The sequence below is a fragment of the Manis pentadactyla genome, chromosome 16, assembly GCF_030020395.1.
Source record: "Manis pentadactyla isolate mManPen7 chromosome 16, mManPen7.hap1, whole genome shotgun sequence".
Classification (NCBI taxonomy): domain Eukaryota; kingdom Metazoa; phylum Chordata; class Mammalia; order Pholidota; family Manidae; genus Manis; species Manis pentadactyla.
The window spans coordinates 36,032,888-36,053,400 of record NC_080034.1 but is presented as its reverse complement, the minus strand read 5'-3'; the positions used below and the strand labels follow the sequence as shown (position 1 = coordinate 36,053,400).

Sequence of the window (20,513 nt, the reverse complement as noted above, 5' to 3'; positions counted from 1 at the left end):
CATAAGATTGTATATCAATACCACCTTAATTAAAAAATATATATTCAATATAATATCCTTGTATACTTGAATTACAAAAAAACCCTTATTTTTGCAGTATGAACTGGGAGTTTAATGAAGTTTTTTTATGCATATCAAAAGTGGGCAGAAGTATACAAAGATGGTCAAACAGTTGTCAAATATGATAGTCGTTCCTCCTTTTAGCCTCACCTGCACTTTTGTCCCCTGCATTGTTCTCCTTAGGGCCCAGCAGTGTGACATTATCTTTTTCCTGAATCATCCTACATGTGCCCCACCTTCAAATACTAAAATTTTCTACTCGAAGTTTTTCTAGAATTCCAACTGCTCTCCTTTCTGGTCTTCTACTGAGTTTTAATGGATTTTGACTGGGAATTGTTGGATAATTTATTGTAGTTTGCTTAAATGAGCTTTGTCCTTGCTCACTTGCTTGCTTAGAATATCTTTGCTAATTTAAACAGGAAAATGCTGTCTCTGGAATCACTAGTCACAAAATCAGCCACTCAGTTGTGATAATCAAGGGACACGGTGTTGTGGTTTTGGAACTGCCAGCTCAGAATAAGAAAACACTTGGTAAGGGAGGCAGCATGTGTAACGGTTAGAAGCACCAACCCTGAAGTCAGGCATGCTTGGGTTCACGTCCTAGCAAATTACAAAACTTTTTCGAGCCTTAGTTTCAACATCTGGGAAATGGGGTTGATCACACCTACCCTGTGGGATTGCTGTGACAACTTACTGAGATGTTTCTGCTGCGCTTAGCACAGTGCCTGGCATATAGGATAGCATAACAGAAGCTGGTAATACAGGAATGCAGTTGGACATAAGTCTTTAATTTCTAAAGAACTGAATTTTTTTCCACTTTCTGAAGTATTCGTATGCTCTTAAAATTTTAGTGCTAGAGGGGGTTTTAAAAACTTTTTCGTTCAGTCCTCTTATTTTTTGGATGAGGAAATAGACCCAGTGATTTAGCCAAAATTCTAACAGAAGTAAATTAGAAATGTTACAACAGAAGTAAGTTTTTAGTATATTCCAAACTTGTACAACCATTCCAACAATTTTAGAATATTTTTGTCACTCTAGAAAGAAACCCCAAATCTATTAACAGTTACTCTCCATCCTTTGGAGGACAGTCACTGCCCTGCCTCTAGACAACCACTAATTAGTCTACTTTCTCTATAATAGATTTGTCTATTCTTGACTTTTCATGTAAATGCAGTTGTACAGTATGTGGTCTTTTGTAACTGTCTTTCACTTAGCATAATGCTTTCAAGTTGTTTTTTGTAGCATGTATCAGTACTTCATTCTTTTTTATTGTCCAATAATATTTCATTGTTTGGATATACCACATTTCATCCATCCATTCAGCAGGTCATAGACATTAGGACTGCTTGCATTTCTGAGCTGTTTTGAGTAATGCTACATGGACATTTGTGTACAATGTCATATGGCAGCCCTATGTTTACATTTTTGAGGAATTGCCAAGCTGTCATCCAAAGCAGCTGCACTGTTTTACGCTCCCACCAGCAGGATACTACGGTTCCAGTTGCTCAGTTTCTTTGCCAACAATTATCTGACTTTTTGATAATAGCCATCCCAATGGGTATGAAGTGGTATCTCATTGTGATTTTTATTTGTTTTTCCCTGATGGGTAATGGTGTTGTACATCTTTTCATGACCATTTGTATATTTCCTTTAGAGAAATGTCTGTCCAGGTCCTTTGCCCATTTTTTAATTGGCTTGTCTTTTTATTATGGAGTTGTAATAATTCTTTATGTATTCTGAATACCAGTTCCTTAGCAGATATGTGATTTGCAAGTATTTTGCCCTATTCTGTGGGTTGTCGGTTTACTTTCTTAGTGATACCATTTGCCGCACAAAAGTTGTTGATTTTTGATGTCCAGTTAATTTTTTCTTTTGCTGCTCATGCTCTTGGTGCTATCTCAAAGAAGCTGTTGTTAATCCAATATCATTAATATTTCCCCCTAACATGGAAAATCTTCTAAGAAGAAAGCTCTCTGTATGATTCTAATTTGTAGTAATAAGAACATTATTGACATCTAATGGCACTATTAATAACTAGTGAACTAAAAGGTTAATAGTCATAAAGAGGACCAAACAGAAGAAGTCATTGGGAGGGAGTCAATCACCAGTAGCAGATATCCTGTGTTTGGTTTCAGAAGTCATTTCTGATGGCACTAGTATTTCAGAGTACCATTAAGGATTTATCTTGCTCGAGACCAGTTCTCTTCAGTGTTTGGGAAACAGTGATGGTCTGTAAAGTGTTTTTAGCCCACAATTAAGTAACACTTAAAAACTTTTGTAGCAACTTGACATTGCCTAGACATACTCATCGTGTTTTACAAAAGTATTGGCCTGCAGTGGATTAGGAAAAACACAAAATTGGTCCTTCCCCACAGATGGTCAAGAAGCACTGTTCTAAAGGTAGTAGCTTTGAGGAGGAAGTACTTTAAAGGAACCATATTTCTTTTTACATTTATTTTCTCTCTTTCAGGGATTTTGTAAACATGGATCTTGCTGCCAATGAGCTCAGCATTTATGACAAACTTACAGAGACTGTTGATTTAGTGAGACAGACAGGCCATCAATGTGGCATGTCAGAGAAGGCAATTGAAAAATTTATCAGACAGCTGCTGGAGAAGAATGAACCACAGAGGGGGCCACCCCAGTACCCTCTCCTTATAGCTGTGTATAAGGTAAAAATATGTTCTGACTTGGAAATAGCTTAGACAAGGCACAGACTCTTCAGCTTTCTCCCCAGGTATCACTGTTGACTGATTCCACCACTGAACCTTGTTTTTTCTATGAATAAGTTGGCTTTTGCTCTTGTTATCATGTGTTACCAGGAAATTTGACTATTTTGTTAACTGTCCTAGACAAAAGCTGTGTATTTACAATTGAACGGTATTCATATGTATTTTTTAGTGGTGGACATAGCCTCTGATCATATGGTAGAAGCTTGGTGAGCCTTGTAGTCCTCATAGTTCTCAAACTTTAAATGCTCTCAGAAGTGAGTGTAAGTGGCTTGTTTATGAAATGGATTAGTTCTTAAAGCACTTTGGAAATAGTTTAAAGAGGCCTGTTTTATTTTCTTGGTATTGAAGTATTTTCTTTACTGGGGTTATTAGTTATCTTTTTTCTGTCTTTCCTTGTAGGTCCTCGTAACCCTGGGATTAATCTTGCTCACTGCCTACTTTGTGATTCAACCTTTCAGCCCATTACCACCTGAACCTGTGCTTTCTGGAGCTCATACCTGGCGCTCACTCATCCATCACATTCGGCTGATGTCCTTGCCCATTACTAAGAAGTATAGTCCAGAAAATAAGGGAGTTCCTGTGCATGGCAGTAATGAAGACAGACCCTTTCCAGGTAGAATGTTATATTTACTTCTTATAAGGTACAACTTTCTTGACAATATATCATGGAAAAGAAAATAACGTTTTTTGACATCTAATGACAGGCACTTGTCCTATACTGTCTCATGTAATTCAGTCCCCACTAAAACTTTGTGGGATGGGTTTTATTCCCCCTACTTTGCAGATTGAAAAACTGAGGTTCGGGAGATTAAGAAACTTGCCAGAGAAACATATCTGGTGGAGCCAAATTCAAACCCCCAATTCCAAAACTTATGGTGGGGATGAATGTTTTTGTTCATGTGAAGATTTGAATGTATTCTTCTTTTCTCTCTGTGATCCCTATCCATAATAGATATTGTAATAATAGCTCTTGATTTATTGAAAGCATCTGAGTCCAGCTTGCTTTTATTTTTTATTTTTTCACATTATTATAGTTTTTTAAATTAAAGTATCATTGATATACACTCTTATGAAGATTTCGTATGAAAAATATTGTGGTTACTACATTCACGCATATTATCAAGTCCCTCCCATACGTCATTGAAGTCACTTGTCCATCAGTGTAGTAAGATGCCACAGAGTCACTTCTTGTCTTCTCTGTGCTATACTGCTTTCCCCATGATCCCCCCCAACACACCATGTGTACTAATCATAATACTCCTCCCTCCCCACCCACCCTCTTCCACCCCTCCCCTTTGGTACTTGCTAATCCCTTCTTGGAGTCTGTGAGTCTGCTGCTGTTTTTCCTTCAGTTTTTGCTTTGTTGTTATACTCCACAAATGAGGGAAATCATTTGGTACTTGTCTTTCTCCACCTGGCTTATTTCACTGAGCATAATACCCTCTAGCTCCATCTGCATTGTTGCAAATGATAGGATTAATTTTCTTATGGCTGAATAATATTCCATTGTGTATATGTACCACATCTTCTTTATCCATTTATCTACTAATGAATAGTTAGGTTGCTTCCATATCTTGGCTATTGTAAGTAGTGCTGCAGTAAACGTAGGGGTGTATATGTCTTTTTGAAGCTGAGGACTTGTTTTCTTTTTGTAAATTCCTAGGAGTGGAGTTCCCGAGTCAAATGGTATTTCTATTTTCAGTTTTCTGAGGAAACTCCGTATTGGTTTCCCCAATTGTTGAACTAATTTACATTCCCACCAGCAGTGTAGGAGGGTTCCCCTTTCTCCGCATCCTCGCCAGCAATTATTGTTCCTAGTCTTTTTGATGTTGTCCATGCTAACTTGTGTGAGGTGATATCTCCTTGTGGTTTTAATTTGCATTTGCCTGATAATTAGTGATGTGGAGCATCTTTTCATGTGCCTGTTGGCCATCTGAATTTCTTCTTTGGAGAATTGTCTGTTCATATCCTCTGCCCATTTTTTAATCGGGTTATTTGCTTTTTGGGTGTTGAGGCATGTGAGTTCTTTATATATTTTGTATGATAACCCCTTGTTGGATATGTCATTTACACATATATTCTCCCATATTGTAGGATGCCTTTTTGTTCTGCTAATGGTGTCCTTTGCTGTACAGAAACTTTTTAGTTTAATGTAGTCCCATGTGATCATTTTTGCTTTTGTTTCCCTTCCCTGAGTAGATGTGTTCAGGAAAAAGTTGCTCATGTTTATATTTAAGAGATTTTTGCCTATGTTTTCTTCTAAGAATTTTTTGGTTTCCAGCTTGCTTTTAACCAAGTCCTCTAATTGTCCTTAGCCTTTTGGGCTAGATTTTTGTCTTAGGTATATCCCACTCTTTCAATTTAGTCTTTTCTCTCTGTCTGCACTTATTTAGTGCTCTTGAATGTACAATTTGACCAATAAGTTGAATTTAAGAAACATTTAAGATTTAGTAACAGTGCATCAGTGGCAACATAGGAAGTCTTAGTCTGACAGACCATTTGAGGATAGTGCAAAATGTGATAAGACTTGAAGTTTACTTTGAGAAAGAATAGAGAGATATTATTTTGGGATTTTATTATTTTGATGGTGTTAAACTTATCATATGCCCATATGAAGGAATATATAAACTAATACCACGAATGGATTGTAGAACTTTTTGTGCAACCATGTTCCTGAAACCTTTAGGATTTAGCATAATTATTTAGGAAGTATGTTTTCTCTTAGTGTTGTTTTCAGCAAAAAATTTACTTGTTGAAGCCAAGTTTTATGATCATAATGTCAGTCTTTAAGCCAAGACCTAATCAGTTATAAAAATCATTACTTGGATTGGGTCTCTTTTGAAAGCTATTTTTGTACACTGAGGTAATCATGGAAAGAGTTCCAAAATTATATCAAAATCAGAGGAAGGGAACGTTGTAAAACAAAAAGCCTCATGAGCTTTTTAAAAAATTAGTTCATATATTTAGATTTTTTAATTCCAGATATAACTTCCTTGTATTTATTGGGAAGGTCGTTTTTGAAATGTCATCAGCAAAGCTAAAAAAACAGTTTCCAGCTCCTATCAGGAAGGTCCAGAGCACACTGGGGAAAGAGCCAGAGAAACTTGTCAGTCAGGCCAACCAGTGCTGCTTCCTCAGACACTGAGCCTCCCTCCCCGTCTTCCCCTCACTGCCTCCATAAAGGCATCTCCTGCTCTTTGGTACCTGGGATGAAGTCAGCAGTTTTTAAGGCCAGGTTGATGGCAGTTATTCTTTCTCCCTATCCTGTAAATTTTCATGGAGTGTTGAGTTAAGAAATGATAGTCAGTGGACAATCATTGCTCATTCTCGTAATCAGAGTTTAAATATTCAAGAAATGTTAGTGTCTTGTCAACAAGCCTGATTGTTTGGTTCACTCCAACTGAATATTTGGCCTTGCGTATGGAAATAAAAAGAGTCCTTGGAGCTCAGTCGCATAGAGAGAGCATTGGAAGGGTGTGATGTTAGCGCTTTAATGTTTATTCCACTGAAATGCTGTTTTTACTGGTAAATACAGATATTGGTGCACCGTATTTTCCTGTGTGTGATAATTCTGGGACGCCATAGATGTATATAAAACCAACAGCCTTTTGCATAACATTTGGAAGGAAATTTAAGAATGCATAGTTATATAAGGAATTAAAAGAAGCATACTTGGAAGAAGTAGGTGCAAGCAGTGGGAACTGCTGGGCCTGTAAGAGAACCAGAAAAGTAAAATAATTCAAATCATTATTCCTAATGTCATGGTACCAAAAAAAAAGCTAGCTTTCAGTTAAGATGACTTTGCAATATTTTTAAAGTAAATGTACAGGGAGAATGGAGTGGCAGGTTTAGGCTCTCAAAGGAAAGCCCTTGAGGGTATTGTTTATATATGGGCTGGTCTGTTCAGTGTTCCCCAGGGTCATCCGACATTCCTTACAGTGGTGCCTTGGGAATGACAGAGTGCAGTGAAAGCAGTGGTGTTGTGCCAGAGGCACTGCCACCAGTGGTGTTAGGTTTCCTCCTGACCCCTGATACTTTTTTTCCTCCTGACTCCGCCCAGGGAATGAAAGGCACAGAAGTTGTTTCTTTTTCTAGATTTCAGCCTTGGGTAGGAAACCCTGACCCTAAATCCTTTTTATTTATTTATTTATTTATTTATCTATCTGTTTATCTATCTATTTATTTATTTATTTATTTAGGTGTCATTAATATACAATTACATGAACAACATTGTGGTTACTAGATTCCTCCCATTATCAAGTCCCCACCACATACCCTATTACAGTCACTGTCCATCAGCATAGTAAGATGCTATAGAGTCACTACTTGTCTTCTCTGTGCCCCCTAAATCCTTTTGATGAGAAGAAAGAAGTGGCTCTATAGTGACTCATGTAAACATCCTTCTTGCAGCAGAAAATAAATAACTGGCACTTATTTAGTACTTAAGAGATGCCAGGCCCTGCTCAAAGGGCTTTCCATATATTGGTTCATTTAATTTTTACAATATCCCTGTGAGGTAGGTTCTGGTTTTACACCTGAGGTACAGTGAGATTAGGTCACTTGCCCAGAGTTCCAAGGCTAGTAAGTCATGGAACCATGATTTGAACCCAGGCAGCCCATCTTTAGAGTCTGAGCTCTTAATATCTGACGTGAGTAGTCTGTGGCTATGCAGTATGCCTGAAAAGTCTAGCTTTAAGTTTGGTTTTAGAGTTTTATAGTCTTTCTTTCAGGTCTTCAGATGTTTTCTCTCTCAGCCCCCTATTCCCTGAAGAAGCAAGGTTCTTTCCAGCTAGTACTACAAGTCCAAAGAGAAATGGTCCTCCAAGCAACTGGCCCTTTAGAATCGTCCTGAGCTAGTGTTTTCCTAGGCATTCAGCCCAGCTCATCCTCCCAGTCTGCACCAGGACAGGGAATGTTTAACTTACTGCTGGACTTAATCCTTTCTCTTATTAGCTCATAGCTTTCCCTTCACATTCACATTCCTGTCCTTCCCATACCTCCACCCCTAGCCTCCTATTTGTATATCCTCTTTGTCCCTTGCAACCATTCCTCTTGGCTCTCACTCTCCCATGGAATCATCAAGTCTTTGGGCTAAAAATGCACTTCAGAGTTGATCTAGTATATACCCCCATTTTATAAAGAAGAAATTCAGGCCAGGAGAGCTGAAGTAACTTGCTTATCCAGCTAAAAGGGGCAAACTAGTAGCACTCGGACCTTGGTTTCTTAAATCTTGTCTTGCCTTCTTTGCTGCACACCACATTACTGCTGTTGTCTCTGCCCTCTGCCAAGCCTGGTTTCAGCATGATAGACCCAATTAATTTTGTTTACTTAGACATTTACAATTTTTAATTATAACATCCATTTATACTGAGGAGGCCTGGGATAGTTCTCAATTACAATGAGAAGGTACATCTTTGTATCTGTACTGCATAATTGGAACTTTATGTATCCATGATCTTTAAAAGGAAGGTTGAAGTGGAGGTAGCAACATCTGGGAGTCTGGGGACTCCCAGATCATTCAGTGACTTAGAACTGTTTAGTGACCTAATCAGACTAAGTCCAGGCCAGTGCCCAAAGGTGAAATGCTTGGACTTCAGTGTTTTCATCTGTAAAATAGGTATGAAACCAGAACTTATTTTCTAGGGATATTATAAAGATTAAATGAGCCAGTATATGGAGCCCTTTGAACAGGGCCTGGCGTCTGTTAAGTACTAATTGTCAGCTTATGTTTCTGCAAATAAAAAAGAGTAAGGCACTCCTTGAGGTAGTAATAACACTCTGTCAGGCACTTACTGTACACCACGTACTGTGCCATGTATTTTTGCAACAGTCCATGAGGTAGTTACCATTTTTATGTCGATTTGAAAGATGAGGAAACTGATATGCAAGGTAATTAACTAACTTACCTAAAGGTTCACATTTAGAGAAAGATTTTTATACAAGGAGGACTCCTAAAAATACACAGACTCGATGGTTTGGAATGGTTCAAATGCATTGTTTTCTGAAGACAAGGCTATTGGCAGAGTGATTTCTTAGGTTCCTTCCATCCCTATGGTATGTGAAAATGGCCCTGGGCATGCTGCCACCCATGCAGGGGATCTAGCCAAGGGCACCTCCACCATCAAGACTTCACCCCTGCCTCATACCCGAGATGCCAGGAGAGGTGCTAAGCAAATCGAGCTGCTAAAGAGTAGTATGGTTAAATACCAAGCATGTGAAAGTCATGGAAACTTTTTTGTAGGCTTTGCAGGCTATTAATCTCTATTTTGAGGTTTCTCCAAATTCAGACTGCTTGTTTGATTTTTTTTTCTCCTGTGGTCTTAATCCTATTCTTAAAGGTTTTGAGAAGTCAAGGTTTCATTCATTTGTTCATTCATGCAATGAATATGTATTGAGACCCTGCTGTATGCCAGGTACTGTTCTCAACTGAGCAGTGAACAAAACAGTTTGTCCCCCTGCTCTTAGGATCTAGTGTAGGCTTTGTGCCTGTCTTCTTCTTTATCCTTTTTATTCAGTTTTTTTGTCCTGGAAATTAATTTTTTTTTTTTTTTTGCTTTTGCTTTTGCTTTTTACCAGATTAATAACCCTCTTAAAAGGACTCTCTCTGCTCAGAATTCCAGGGCATGTTATAATTGTCCACAGTAAGCCAACCTAAGTGCTTTTTCTTTGTAAACAATTCTTGGGCACCAGGAGCCTCCTAACAGGCCTTGGCCCACCACTTTTCTGCAGTGCCCAACTTGCAGAAGAGACTGGGAGGTAGAAGGTGGGAGGTTACAGTGTCTGCCCTTCTTAGCTTCAAGGCTATGTTTTGCCTGAGGGATTGTTTTTGACGTATCCAACAGTGAAATGATTCCATACCATGGTGAGGATTTGGAATACAGGTCGTGAGTCTTACTAAACTCTCCTGTGTGGAATTTCACATAGAAATTTCTCTGTCACACCTTTTTTTTTTTTTTTTTTTTCTGTCACACCTTTTTTAAAAGCTATAAAATAGCTAGCATTAGGAAGGTATCTGGAGTAGTAAAGAAGCCTTGGAAATTAAAAGAAAGGAAGTTGCTATCCAGCTTGCACTTAGTTTTCTCTGGTGTGACAGAAGGGTGGATAGAAACAAAGGAGAGCTGGAAAGAAGTGAGGTGCAGCATGTTAGTGGTTGAAGAAAAGCTGTGGACTGGGTTGACATAGGATGGTCTGCTGTGTGCTGTTGGGTATTTTCCAAAGTGGGGTTTTGCTCACTCTTGGTATGAAGGCTTCAGCCCAATGTGTAGACAACACATCAGATAAAAACCTTTTCAGATAGATGGAGGCCAACTTAGAGTCTGGACATTTCTCCCTTGGTTGTTGGGGATTCAGTGGGAAGAAAGGATGAGCCCCAGTCATACTACTCCCTACACCCAGACACTTCACTGCTTGGCCATTCCTCAGTCCCTTCCCACCAAATATAAGTGCATTCTGTATCCACCTTGGTGATCTGAAGGCTGCAGAGAAACCAGAAGCAGGCTCTTCCTCTTGAAGTATGGGCTGTCCTAATTCAGATGAATGGCATAACCTTCCCCATTTCTCATCACTTCCCTCTTCCTTTGCTGACCAGCAGCCTGGCCACAGTGCCTGTGCACCTGTCAGGGACCTCTCCAGGAGGCTGCCTTCTGTGATGACTGAACTCTGCCATTTCAGAGTTGATGTTCTCGGCTTAAGTTTTCATGGTGTCCAAAGACATTTTTATTTGGAAAATACCTAAAACACATACAAAGATGATAAAGAGGTGTAAGATTCTGATTTTTTAAAATACACTTTTAAAAAAGTAAAATTACTCACCTCTCTCCTGGCTTCTCCACTCAAGCAACCACTAGTAATAATTTGACATGAATCCTTCTGAAATTTTCCATAGCTATACAGATAGATATAATTAATATATAAATATAAAATGCTCTTTTGGTTCACACACACAAAAGGGCTTATGTACATATTTTTGGCTAGACACATTGTATTAGTTTCTGAGGCTGTGGTAACAAAATACCCAAGTTGGGTGGCTTAAAACAACAAATTCATTCTCTCACAGTTCTGGAGGCTAGAAGTCCAAAATCAAGGTGTTAGTAGGGTTGTTTTCCTTCTTGGAGGCTCTAGGGAAGAATTCTTTTTTGCCTCTTCCAGCTTCTGGCTGTTGCCAGCCATCCTTGGTGTTCCTGAGCTGTGGGAACGTAGCTCCATGTGTCTGTGTATGTTCTCTCCTCTTCTTACAAGACAGTTTAATTGGATTTAGAGCCTACTCTACTGCAGTATGTCCTCATCTTAATTACATCTGCAAAAACCCTATTCCCATATATGGTCACATTCTGAGGTTCCAGAAGGACTTGAATTTGGGGGGTACACTATTCAACCCAGTATACACATTTTTCAGGATTTTAAATTAGTACTTTCTATGAATATTCCATAATTTAACAATTTCTAGGTTACTGGTTGGTTTTTTCTGCTATTGTATTTTTGTGTGTGTGTGTGTGTATCAAAGGGTATGCACATTTTAAATTTTAGTAAGTACTACCAAATTGTCTTCATCACATATGCCTTCATCAACAGCATATGTTGACCAACACTGGATATTATCATTGTTTGAAGCTGCATTTCTTTGGTTATTAGTGGAGTTGGATGTCTTTTGATATGTTTCATAGGCCATTTAGATATACTTTTCTGTGAATTACCTGTTCATATCCTTTGCCCATTTAAAACTTTTTCTCAAATTGTAGTATATTATCTATTAGAGATATTAGTTCTGTGCTTTTTATATGCAAATATTGGTTGGATCCGTCCATTTTTTTCTTTCTGGCATCTTGATTTGTGTCTTGCTTAGGAAGCCTTTCTTGCTTCCAAAATTGTAAAAATCATCACATATTTTCTAATAATTATTTTTAAAATTCTGTCTTATCCATTTATATCTTTAATTTATCAAGAATTTATTTCAATGTATAGTGAAAGGTAGGGATCAAACTTTATTTTCTTCCAAATAGATGGCCACTTGTCGCAATATCATTTACTAAATCCTTTCTACACTAATCAAGATTGGCCTTTATCACAAATTAAATACACACACATGCACATATATATACATGCACACACACATATATACATACATATATATAGGATCTGTCACCACATTCTTTATTCTGTTTCATTAAACATTTTGTTCTTTTATAGAACAAATATATAAGAACAGATAGTTGATTCTCATTATTTGCTATAGTTCTGTAAAGGCCGCATGAACAGTGAATTAGTGAATACTGAGCCACTTCTTTGGGGGAAATACAGAGTTAGGTTCCTGAGAACCTCTGGCCATTTTCATCAACTGATCAGTACATAACCTTCTCTTATGTATGTTGCTGTTTAAAGATACCTTATTTAATATATGTTGTTATTCATTAACATTGAACTTACAGTCAACAACACTTTAACTCGTACCTTGAACAAAGCTTATCTAATACCTGTATTTTCTTGGTAAGGCACATCACAGCCTTCTTGCACTTAAGAACACTAGATAGCACTTGAGCACTATGCTCAGAAAACAATTTTTTTAATTAAATAATTTTTAGAGCAGGTTTAGGTTCATAGCAAAGTTGAGCAGAAAGTACAGAGAGTTCTCATGTACCCCCTCTTGTCCCCACAAACACAAAGCCTCCCTTAGAGGTCACTTTAAGTGGCAAAATCACCAACAAAAATGCAAAAGATGTGACACTAAATAAATGGTGAACAGGACGTTCATTGACAATGAAGAGAGCTGAAACAGAAAGGCAGGTGTCACCTTCACCTTGTTTCACCTCAGCTGGGCTTTGCCACTGCATGTCTGTGGGAGACTGTGAAAGCACAGCCATATTCATTTGGGGTTACAAGTAGATTTTAAGGAGTAGGCAAGTTCATAGATAACATTCTGTGAATAATGAGAATTGATTGTGTTATTTTAATTATAGTAGCTTCATAGAATCTACTGTATTTTTATATCTTATTAAGCAAGACTCTCATTTTTTCTTCTTCAAGAATTTATTATCTGCAACTCCTGATTCAATCATAGAAATAACCCCATTAAAAATGGGCAAGAGATTTAAATAGACATCTCTCCAAAAAAGACATAACTATACATACATGAAAAAATGCTCAACATCATTAGCCATCAAGGAAATACAGTCAAAACCACAATGAAAAGGCACTTCATATCCAAAAAGATAGCTGTACTAAAAAATGACAGTAAGAAGTGTTAGCAAGGATGTGGAGAAATTGGAACCCTCACCCATTGCTGAGGGGAATGTAAAGGAGTGCAGGGGCTTTGGGAAAGTTAAACTGTTACCACATGACTTAGTAATTCCATTCCTAGGCATGTACAAAGAGAACCGGAAACATAATGCCCACACAAAAACTCGTATGCCAATATTCATAGAAGCATTATTTGTAATATCCCAAAGTAGAAACAACCCAAATATCCAGCAACTTATGAATGAATAAACAAAATATAGTATATCCATATGATGGAATACTACTCTGCAATAGAAAGGCATGAAGAACTGATACATCCTGTAATATGGATGAACCTTGAAAACATGCAAAATTAAAGAAGCCAGACCCAAAAGACCATATATCATATGAATCCATTTCTATGAGATATTAGAATAGCAAATCCATAGAGACTAAAAGATTAGTAGTTGCTTAGGGCTGGCCAGAGAGGTGTTGGAATGAAAATGACTGCTAATAGGTACAGGGTTTCTTTTTAGAGTGATGAAATGTTTTAAAATTAAATAGTGATGATGCTTACACAACTCTCTGAATATACTAAAAACCACTGTATTGTACACTTTAAATGAATGAATTTTATGGTCATGAATTAAATGTCAAGGAAGGTTTTTTTCAAAAATGTGTTTTCTCTGTACAGAGAAAGCAAAATACTGCCCTTTCTCTCTGGTCCTGCCCTCCTCATGCCCAGCATGGAGAGAGGCTCAAGCCCTCCAGAAACCCATGGGCAGTCAGGTGAGGTTTCATAGGTCCACCGTCTTCCCAGTGTCTGTCACATGAAGCTCTTAGTATGTTCTCTAACTATATTTGTGCCTGAAGGGAGTGTTTTCCATAGATTTTAAGCAGTGCCCATACTTCATGATTCATTTGTATTACCCAGGATGCCTTCTGGTCCTTAAATATCTCCACAGTTAATTTGGGCAGGGGCTGGATTATTGCCTGTTGCTATTCTCACACATTTACTCTTTTAAATGAACTTTATAACCCAATTGTGACAGCCCCATCCCACCCCCACCTTCACCAAGAGGAAATGCTGATGGGATTCTATCCAAGTTGTATTAAATTTATATGTATGTTTTGGGTAGACTTGACGTCTTTATGATACTTAGTTTTCCCATCCAGGATCATGGTATGATGTTTTTATTTATTCAGGTCTTTTTTTTTTAAGTCCTTCATTAAAATTTTATAGGTTTACTTTTCTTGTTAGACTTGTTGCTAGTTATTAGGTCATTTTCCATTTCACTTTTTAAATGACTGTGGCTAGTAGAGTAAGAACACTGTTGTTGTCTTCATGTCTAGATATCTGTATCTGTATTCTGCCACTTTATTAAATTGTGTTTTTAGTACTCTCTTCTTGCTTTTTTTTTTTCTTGATTTCCCTAAACTGCTTTTCTTTCTCCACCTTTTTAAGGCATCTTTACCTGGAAATCCCAAGGAAATGTAAAGCTCAGAATAAAACTAAAATAAGTTATAGTTAAAATAATTTCTCCATACTCTTAGGCTCAGAACTGCTTGCTTCTAACCTGTGAAGCACCTTTGTATAAATTAGAAGAAGGCACCCCTTTTTCCTGACATTATTACTCTTATCTCCTGGGAAGATTGTGATAATTAATTGATTCAGTTGGAAAATGACCTATTACTGCAGAAAAATGTCATAATCTGCCAATCTCCGACATCTGTGTCATGCTTTCTTAGATGAGGACTCTTGGGCAGTCTCAGCCCATGCAGATATTTATAGTAGTACTGCTTAGATCTGTAGACCATGCATCACTGCTTCTGGAAGCACTCCTTTCTTCCCAACCCACTGTCTCAGTGTAGACTCATTATATTTCACCTCTCATCACAGTACAACCCCCTCCCTTCCAAAAGAGGATAAAAACAAAGTACCACCAGGTCTTCCTCTTCCCAGCCTCTTTTCTAGGGCACCCTAGATACAACCCAGAATAACCTTCCTGAAGCACCAGGAAACCTGTTCTCCAAGGCCTTTGGTGCTTCCTTGTTTTGCTCCCAGTGGAGTCAGAAGTGCTTCAACCCCTGGAAGCCCTCATCTTCCTTGGCATTCCCTCTTGCCACCTCCGCCACATCCCCTGCTCTTCCCACCACACTCAGACACTTTAGTAATTCCTGCTGTCTCTCACTCTCAGTTGGCTCATCTCAGTAGTGATCATCAGTAAGTATTTGGTAAAAAGAGCATGGGGAAATGACTAAAATAGGGCCTGGCACTTAGTGCGTGTGTTTCCTTCCCCCTCGGTCACAAGTCTTTTGGAAACTGAAATGCTATATAATTGTAACATATTGTTATGATTATGCTTAATTGTATGCCCATTGCCCAGAGTTCTTGCATTTTGACAAGAACTCATCATATTTGACCTCTAATAAGGAATATTTGATAATTGTCTGCAAGAAAAAAAAAACATAACTTTGCAGCTTCCATGTGCCACTGAAACAGGTGGTACTAAAGGGTTTTGGCTGTCTCTGGAGGCTCATGGTGAGCACTGTGTGGGAGAGTTCCCTCTCAGGTCAAGGGTGCAGCAATGGTCCTGCCCATACATGGGCTGAAACAGGTGAGAAGGGCAGGTGGCAGCTGCCTCAAGCAAACACGGCAAAAGATGGAAGATGCTCAGATGTGCTGAAAACACATGCAGTCCTTCCCTGGTGAGGATTTTCTGGGTACCACTGCTGCTGCCTTAAGAAATCAAGGAAAAAGTACTTGCTGCTGACTACAGAAAATGTTTTGTGGTTAAAAGTCTGTTTCTGAATGTGTTTATTGGTTTCAAGAATTGACTTCATTTCAGCCACATTTGCTTGTCTGTTGACTTTTGTTCTAGGCCCTCTCCTGATTTGGTTTTCAGTGAAACCATCAGAAACCATCTGGTGAAACATTTTGGATTCAAATTAGTTTATCACAAATGAGAACACAGATGAAAAATAAATAGTACAATAATGTTACAAACAGAATAACATCAGAGTGAAGGAACAGAGAGAAACTGAGAAGGGCTGTGTAGGAACAGAGCCAACCCCTAGGAGAAAGTCCAGCCAAGGAAAGGTGTCAGAGCTGGCTAGCACTCGCCTCAGGGTCTGGCTGGGCATTCTTCCATTTCTGATCAACCTACAGTCCATGGGGGGAAGAAACCACCACTAGTAGTTACCCCCTTGTGAGCTGGGATAGAGTGCTATCTAATAGACCGATGAAATTCACTTTACTCCAAAAATGGGCCCCCAAAAAGTCCTGTCTCTCTTCTCCATCCCTTCCCTCTGCACCCTTTTCTTACTCTTTCTTCCCAGAGTCATCCTGGCTTCTACTTGCCCTAGTGAACCACGGGTCCAGCACACACCCAGAATCTTGAAGAATATATGCAGTGGGGCTCATCAGTGATGGTGGGGCCACCTTTTCTGCCTGACTCTCTCATGGGCTGTAACCTGTTCAGACGTGTGGGAAAACAGTGGAAGAAATACATCCCCAGCCCCACATTGCTGAATATCTTCAACTGTTTGACTTTATTTGTTGATTTGACTTGGAGATACATGTGCATGTAAAAAAAATATTTTCTGTAAAAGATACATGAGTATACAGAGAAAAGTACCTCTTCCCCACCCCTATCTGCTAGGCCCTCTCCTCCCATTTCAGAGGCTACTTATGTGTACCTTTTTAGAGGTCGACAGCTTATCATCGTTAGCCTTTAAAAATCATTCTCTCTTCTTTCTAATTCCATTGCTGTGGCTACTGGATTTACCAGCTGTGTTCTTCCTGTACCTATTTTCTCCATATCACCTCCTCCCTCAGACTATGACCCCTGGCGGACAAACAGTTGTGAACAGAATGAGTCAGACCCCATCCCTGCCAACTGCACTGGCTGTGCCCAGAAATTACCCCTCAAGGTAATGCTTCTGGAAGATACCCCGAGAAAATTTGAGAGACTCCATCCTCTGGTGATCAAGGTGAGCAAGAAGCCTGACTCTCCCGCTGATCAATCACCTGTTCAATGGCTAGAAAACACCAAGCGTTGTGACATTCCTGATTAGAAATTCTGTTTTGTTCTGTTTTGCTTTTGTTTGCTGCCTTGCCCAGACAGGACAGCCCCTGATGTCTGAGGAGCTTCAGCAGTTCTTGTGCCGGTACCCTGAGGCAACAGAAGGCTTCACTGAAGGGGTTTTCACCAAGTGGTGGCGCTGCTTTCCTGAACGGTGGTTCCCGTTTCCTTATCCGTGGTGAGTGTGGGAAGGGGCCCTAACCTGCGTGAGTGGAGAAAGGGCGAAGGTCAAGTGTCAAAACAGTAATAACTACCACTGAGACCCTAATGTACCTGCACCATGTAAGCACTTCACAGTACACCCTTCAAGTCAAACCATATCCAGGAGTTCCCTGTTGAAAAACCAATAATGAGAGGTAAAGGTGATGAGTCAAAGAAAGGTATCACCATGGGTGGACACCAAGATTGCTTAATAGAATCATAATTTATTTCTAAGTTTGTGTTTAGCATTTGTGTTGATACAGAATGAGTCCTGAGCTTTGAGGGCTGAAGAGAGAGCCCAAAGAACAGAAGGGAAGCATCACTTCCTAACACTTGGTTGTGCTGACAGCATGCCTTGGTATCTAGTGCCTGTTGCTCATTAGTGGTGCTCATAATAGCCCTAGGATATAAGAATTATCTTGGTCTTTTTTTCACATCAGAAAAGTGGAAATCAGAGAGGTTAAGTACCTTGCTTAAGGTCATCCAGCCAGGATTGAAACCCATGTCTTTCTCCCTTTTCCTTCCTGTGTCCTATGAAAGACAGGGTCCATTTCTTGGGGTAAAGGTAGCTCTCTAGAAAGAAAAGGAAAGCCAGTTTCTGTCTAGAACCATTCCAAAAGAGAATTAAAATTGCTTTTTTTGAGCTTTTTATTGGATACCTTCTCAATGTTTCTGCCTTTCTTTAAATTTTCTGTTTATTTGATAATGGGATATTCAGTTTAACAAGCTCATCAGGCTTCCCACTGCATGCCAATCCACTGCATAAGAAGGTTCTCGATTTTTGCCCCCTCATCCTCCCTTCTTCTCTTTCCTGCCTGACCTGCTGTTACTTCAATGTCTTTTCCAAAACAGAATGAATGGATCATTTCTTTCCTTCCTCTATATGTTGTTTTAGCTGGATTTTATAAACACCCCACCCACATGAACAAATCTTGGCTGTAGAGTTTATGCCTGTACGTGTACATATTACAATTAATTGATTTGGCATGGCTATTCTACATGGACCTAATACTTAAGATATTGTCCTGATATTTTTCCCCCTTTACCCACCGCCCACAGTTTTCCCACCCTTGCTTAACTAACTCTCGATCATAAAGACAGGCTGGCTTGCCAGTTTAATTGCTTTTTTTCTCTCTCAACTTTTACAGGAGAAGACCTTTGAATAGGTCACACATTTTACGTGAGCTTTTTCCTGTTTTCACCTACCTGCCATTTCCAAAAGATTCCTCCTTGAAAAAGTGCTTCCTTTTTCAACCGGAACCTATTGTGGGGAGTAAGGTAGGAAATTGTGAGAGGGACCCATTTCTTGGGACACAGGCTGATGTCATCAAAGTCTTCCCTGCATGTCAGTTTAGGGGGTACATTAAAGGGAAACCCACATAATCTACTGTTCTCCCCTGCAGGGGCCCACCCTTTTACAAAGCCATGCTTAGAGAAAGTGTAGTTACCTTATAAATCTCTTTTCTGCCCTTAACACTTTTTGACATTAAAGGAACTAGAATAAGGAATCCCAGATGTGAAGGAACCTGAGCGTGTGGTTATTCCGACTTACTGCCTCGACCTAGAAAGCAGGCAAACTATAAATGAATAGGCCAGCTTACTCTATAGATAAGGGGTCTGAGCTCCAGAGATTGAATGATTCACCCAAGGACACAGCAAGTTAAGAGGGGGGCCCTCGCTCCCAAGTGGGCTTCCAGAGAAGTAAACACATGAGAAGCCTCAGGTAGAGAACTGGAAAAGCAAACAGCTTAGGAGCCTGGAGAGGTTTGGGGACAGAAGGGTTGACAGGCACATGACCGAGGCAGGCAGCCCAGTTTGGGAAGCAGTGCCTCTCACCTCAGAGCCCATGCTTACCTCTCTGAAGCCAGCAGGCCAGCAGAGCTATTCTCTGTGCATGTCTGTTTAGTTTTCTCTGAATTGCTCTTTTGTTGAGTCTCATTCCTAAGGAAGGTTTTTCAGCCAGGATTGGTTTTGAAGAATTAAAAGGATGAATTTTCCTTTGTAAAAAAAATTAAATTTCCCAAACTATGACCCCTACCAACTCTTAGCTGTGTCTTCAACCTCCTGATACTATTGTTTGGCTCCAGATTTGCTGAATCGTGTTAGAGGAATTTCAAAGCCTATAAAAACAATCATTTTGTCTAGAAGTAAAAAGTGTCTGCCAGCAGTAGGGTGGAGATACTGGGCTCTTGCCTCAGATTTTAAAGATGTTTATCCTGCTGACCCCAGCTAGAACTCAGGGTCCTACTATGATTTCGTCTTCATAGTTATGATATAATTCTGGGTGAGGGCCTTTATCTTGGTTTTCCCACTTGAATCTGAAGTTACTTTCACCAGCCTGCTTACCAGGGACACCAAGGAGCCCAGCCAAAGGGGTAAATACAGAGTGGCTCAGACGCCTCTCAGAGTCATCTTGTTGTGGTTCCCAGGATGTTTTGGCAAGGGGAGTGTCCCAAATAGGCAAGAATCCTGAGAGTCTGGTTTCTTAGAGCATCTGTTCCCCACCCTGGCCCAAGCTCTCCTTTCTCCACAGCCTTGTTACTCCACCCTGCTGTCCACATCCCTGGGCCCTGGGCCCTTGTGTAGTCACATGTCTGTGGGCCCAGGAACCAAGAGGCAGCCTTGGGATAGAAGATGGGAAGTGAGGAGCTGATGGTTAAGAGGCACTGGGGGGGTCAGTGGAGGGGCTCTGAGGCCTGCCTCACACCCACGCCACCATGTTGCCTGGGGCTGCCTGCTTCATCCTCTTGTCTGCTGCTTCCCATTCTGAATGTGGAGGAACATGGCCCTGCCTCTCTCAGGCATGTGAAAAAAGATGTATCCACTTAGTTTTAGTTGTCTGGGATTTTCTTCAAGACTGCGGATGTCAGGGCTTTCACTGGTGTTAGTACTAGTCAGTTACAGGCCAGCTCAAGACACTAGTCCTCCTTAGTCCTCTGTCACTACAGCAGCAGTTGAAATGGCTCCCATATTGCCATGGTAACAGTCATGCCCAGGGCTTGTGGGAACAACAGAGAAACCAGGGCTCGGGGCAGGAGGAGATGGGACCAAAACACAAGGCTCCAGAGGCCCCGAGGGGCGAAGAGAAAACCAGGACATGGCCCAGGGAGTCAGACTTCTGAGCCCTGCCTTATGTGGGCATATAAAGGGCAGGGGCTGGCAGGGAGACAGGGAAGGGGAGGCCCCAGGGGTCTTCTCTCAACATACAGGTTGGAAGAGAAGC

General features: G+C 40.0%; 1 protein-coding gene across 3 annotated transcripts in view; it reads left to right on the top strand.

Moving 5' to 3' along the window:
• The window catches only part of C16H6orf89 (chromosome 16 C6orf89 homolog), a 61,321-nt gene that overhangs the window by 10,456 nt on the left and 30,352 nt on the right, over window positions 1-20,513 (top strand). For 2 of the 3 annotated variants that reach the window (XM_036916167.2, XM_057494359.1), the window contains 5 exons: window positions 2,531-2,732; window positions 3,192-3,405; window positions 16,843-16,997; window positions 17,128-17,267; window positions 18,439-18,568. In XM_036916167.2, the coding sequence (XP_036772062.2) occupies window positions 2,531-2,732; window positions 3,192-3,405; window positions 16,843-16,997; window positions 17,128-17,267; window positions 18,439-18,568 (841 nt within the window). Of the gene's footprint in view, window positions 1-2,530; window positions 2,733-3,191; window positions 3,406-16,842; window positions 16,998-17,127; window positions 17,268-18,438; window positions 18,569-20,513 lie in introns of those variants that run through there. The other variant, XM_036916168.2, reaches the window with a different exon arrangement.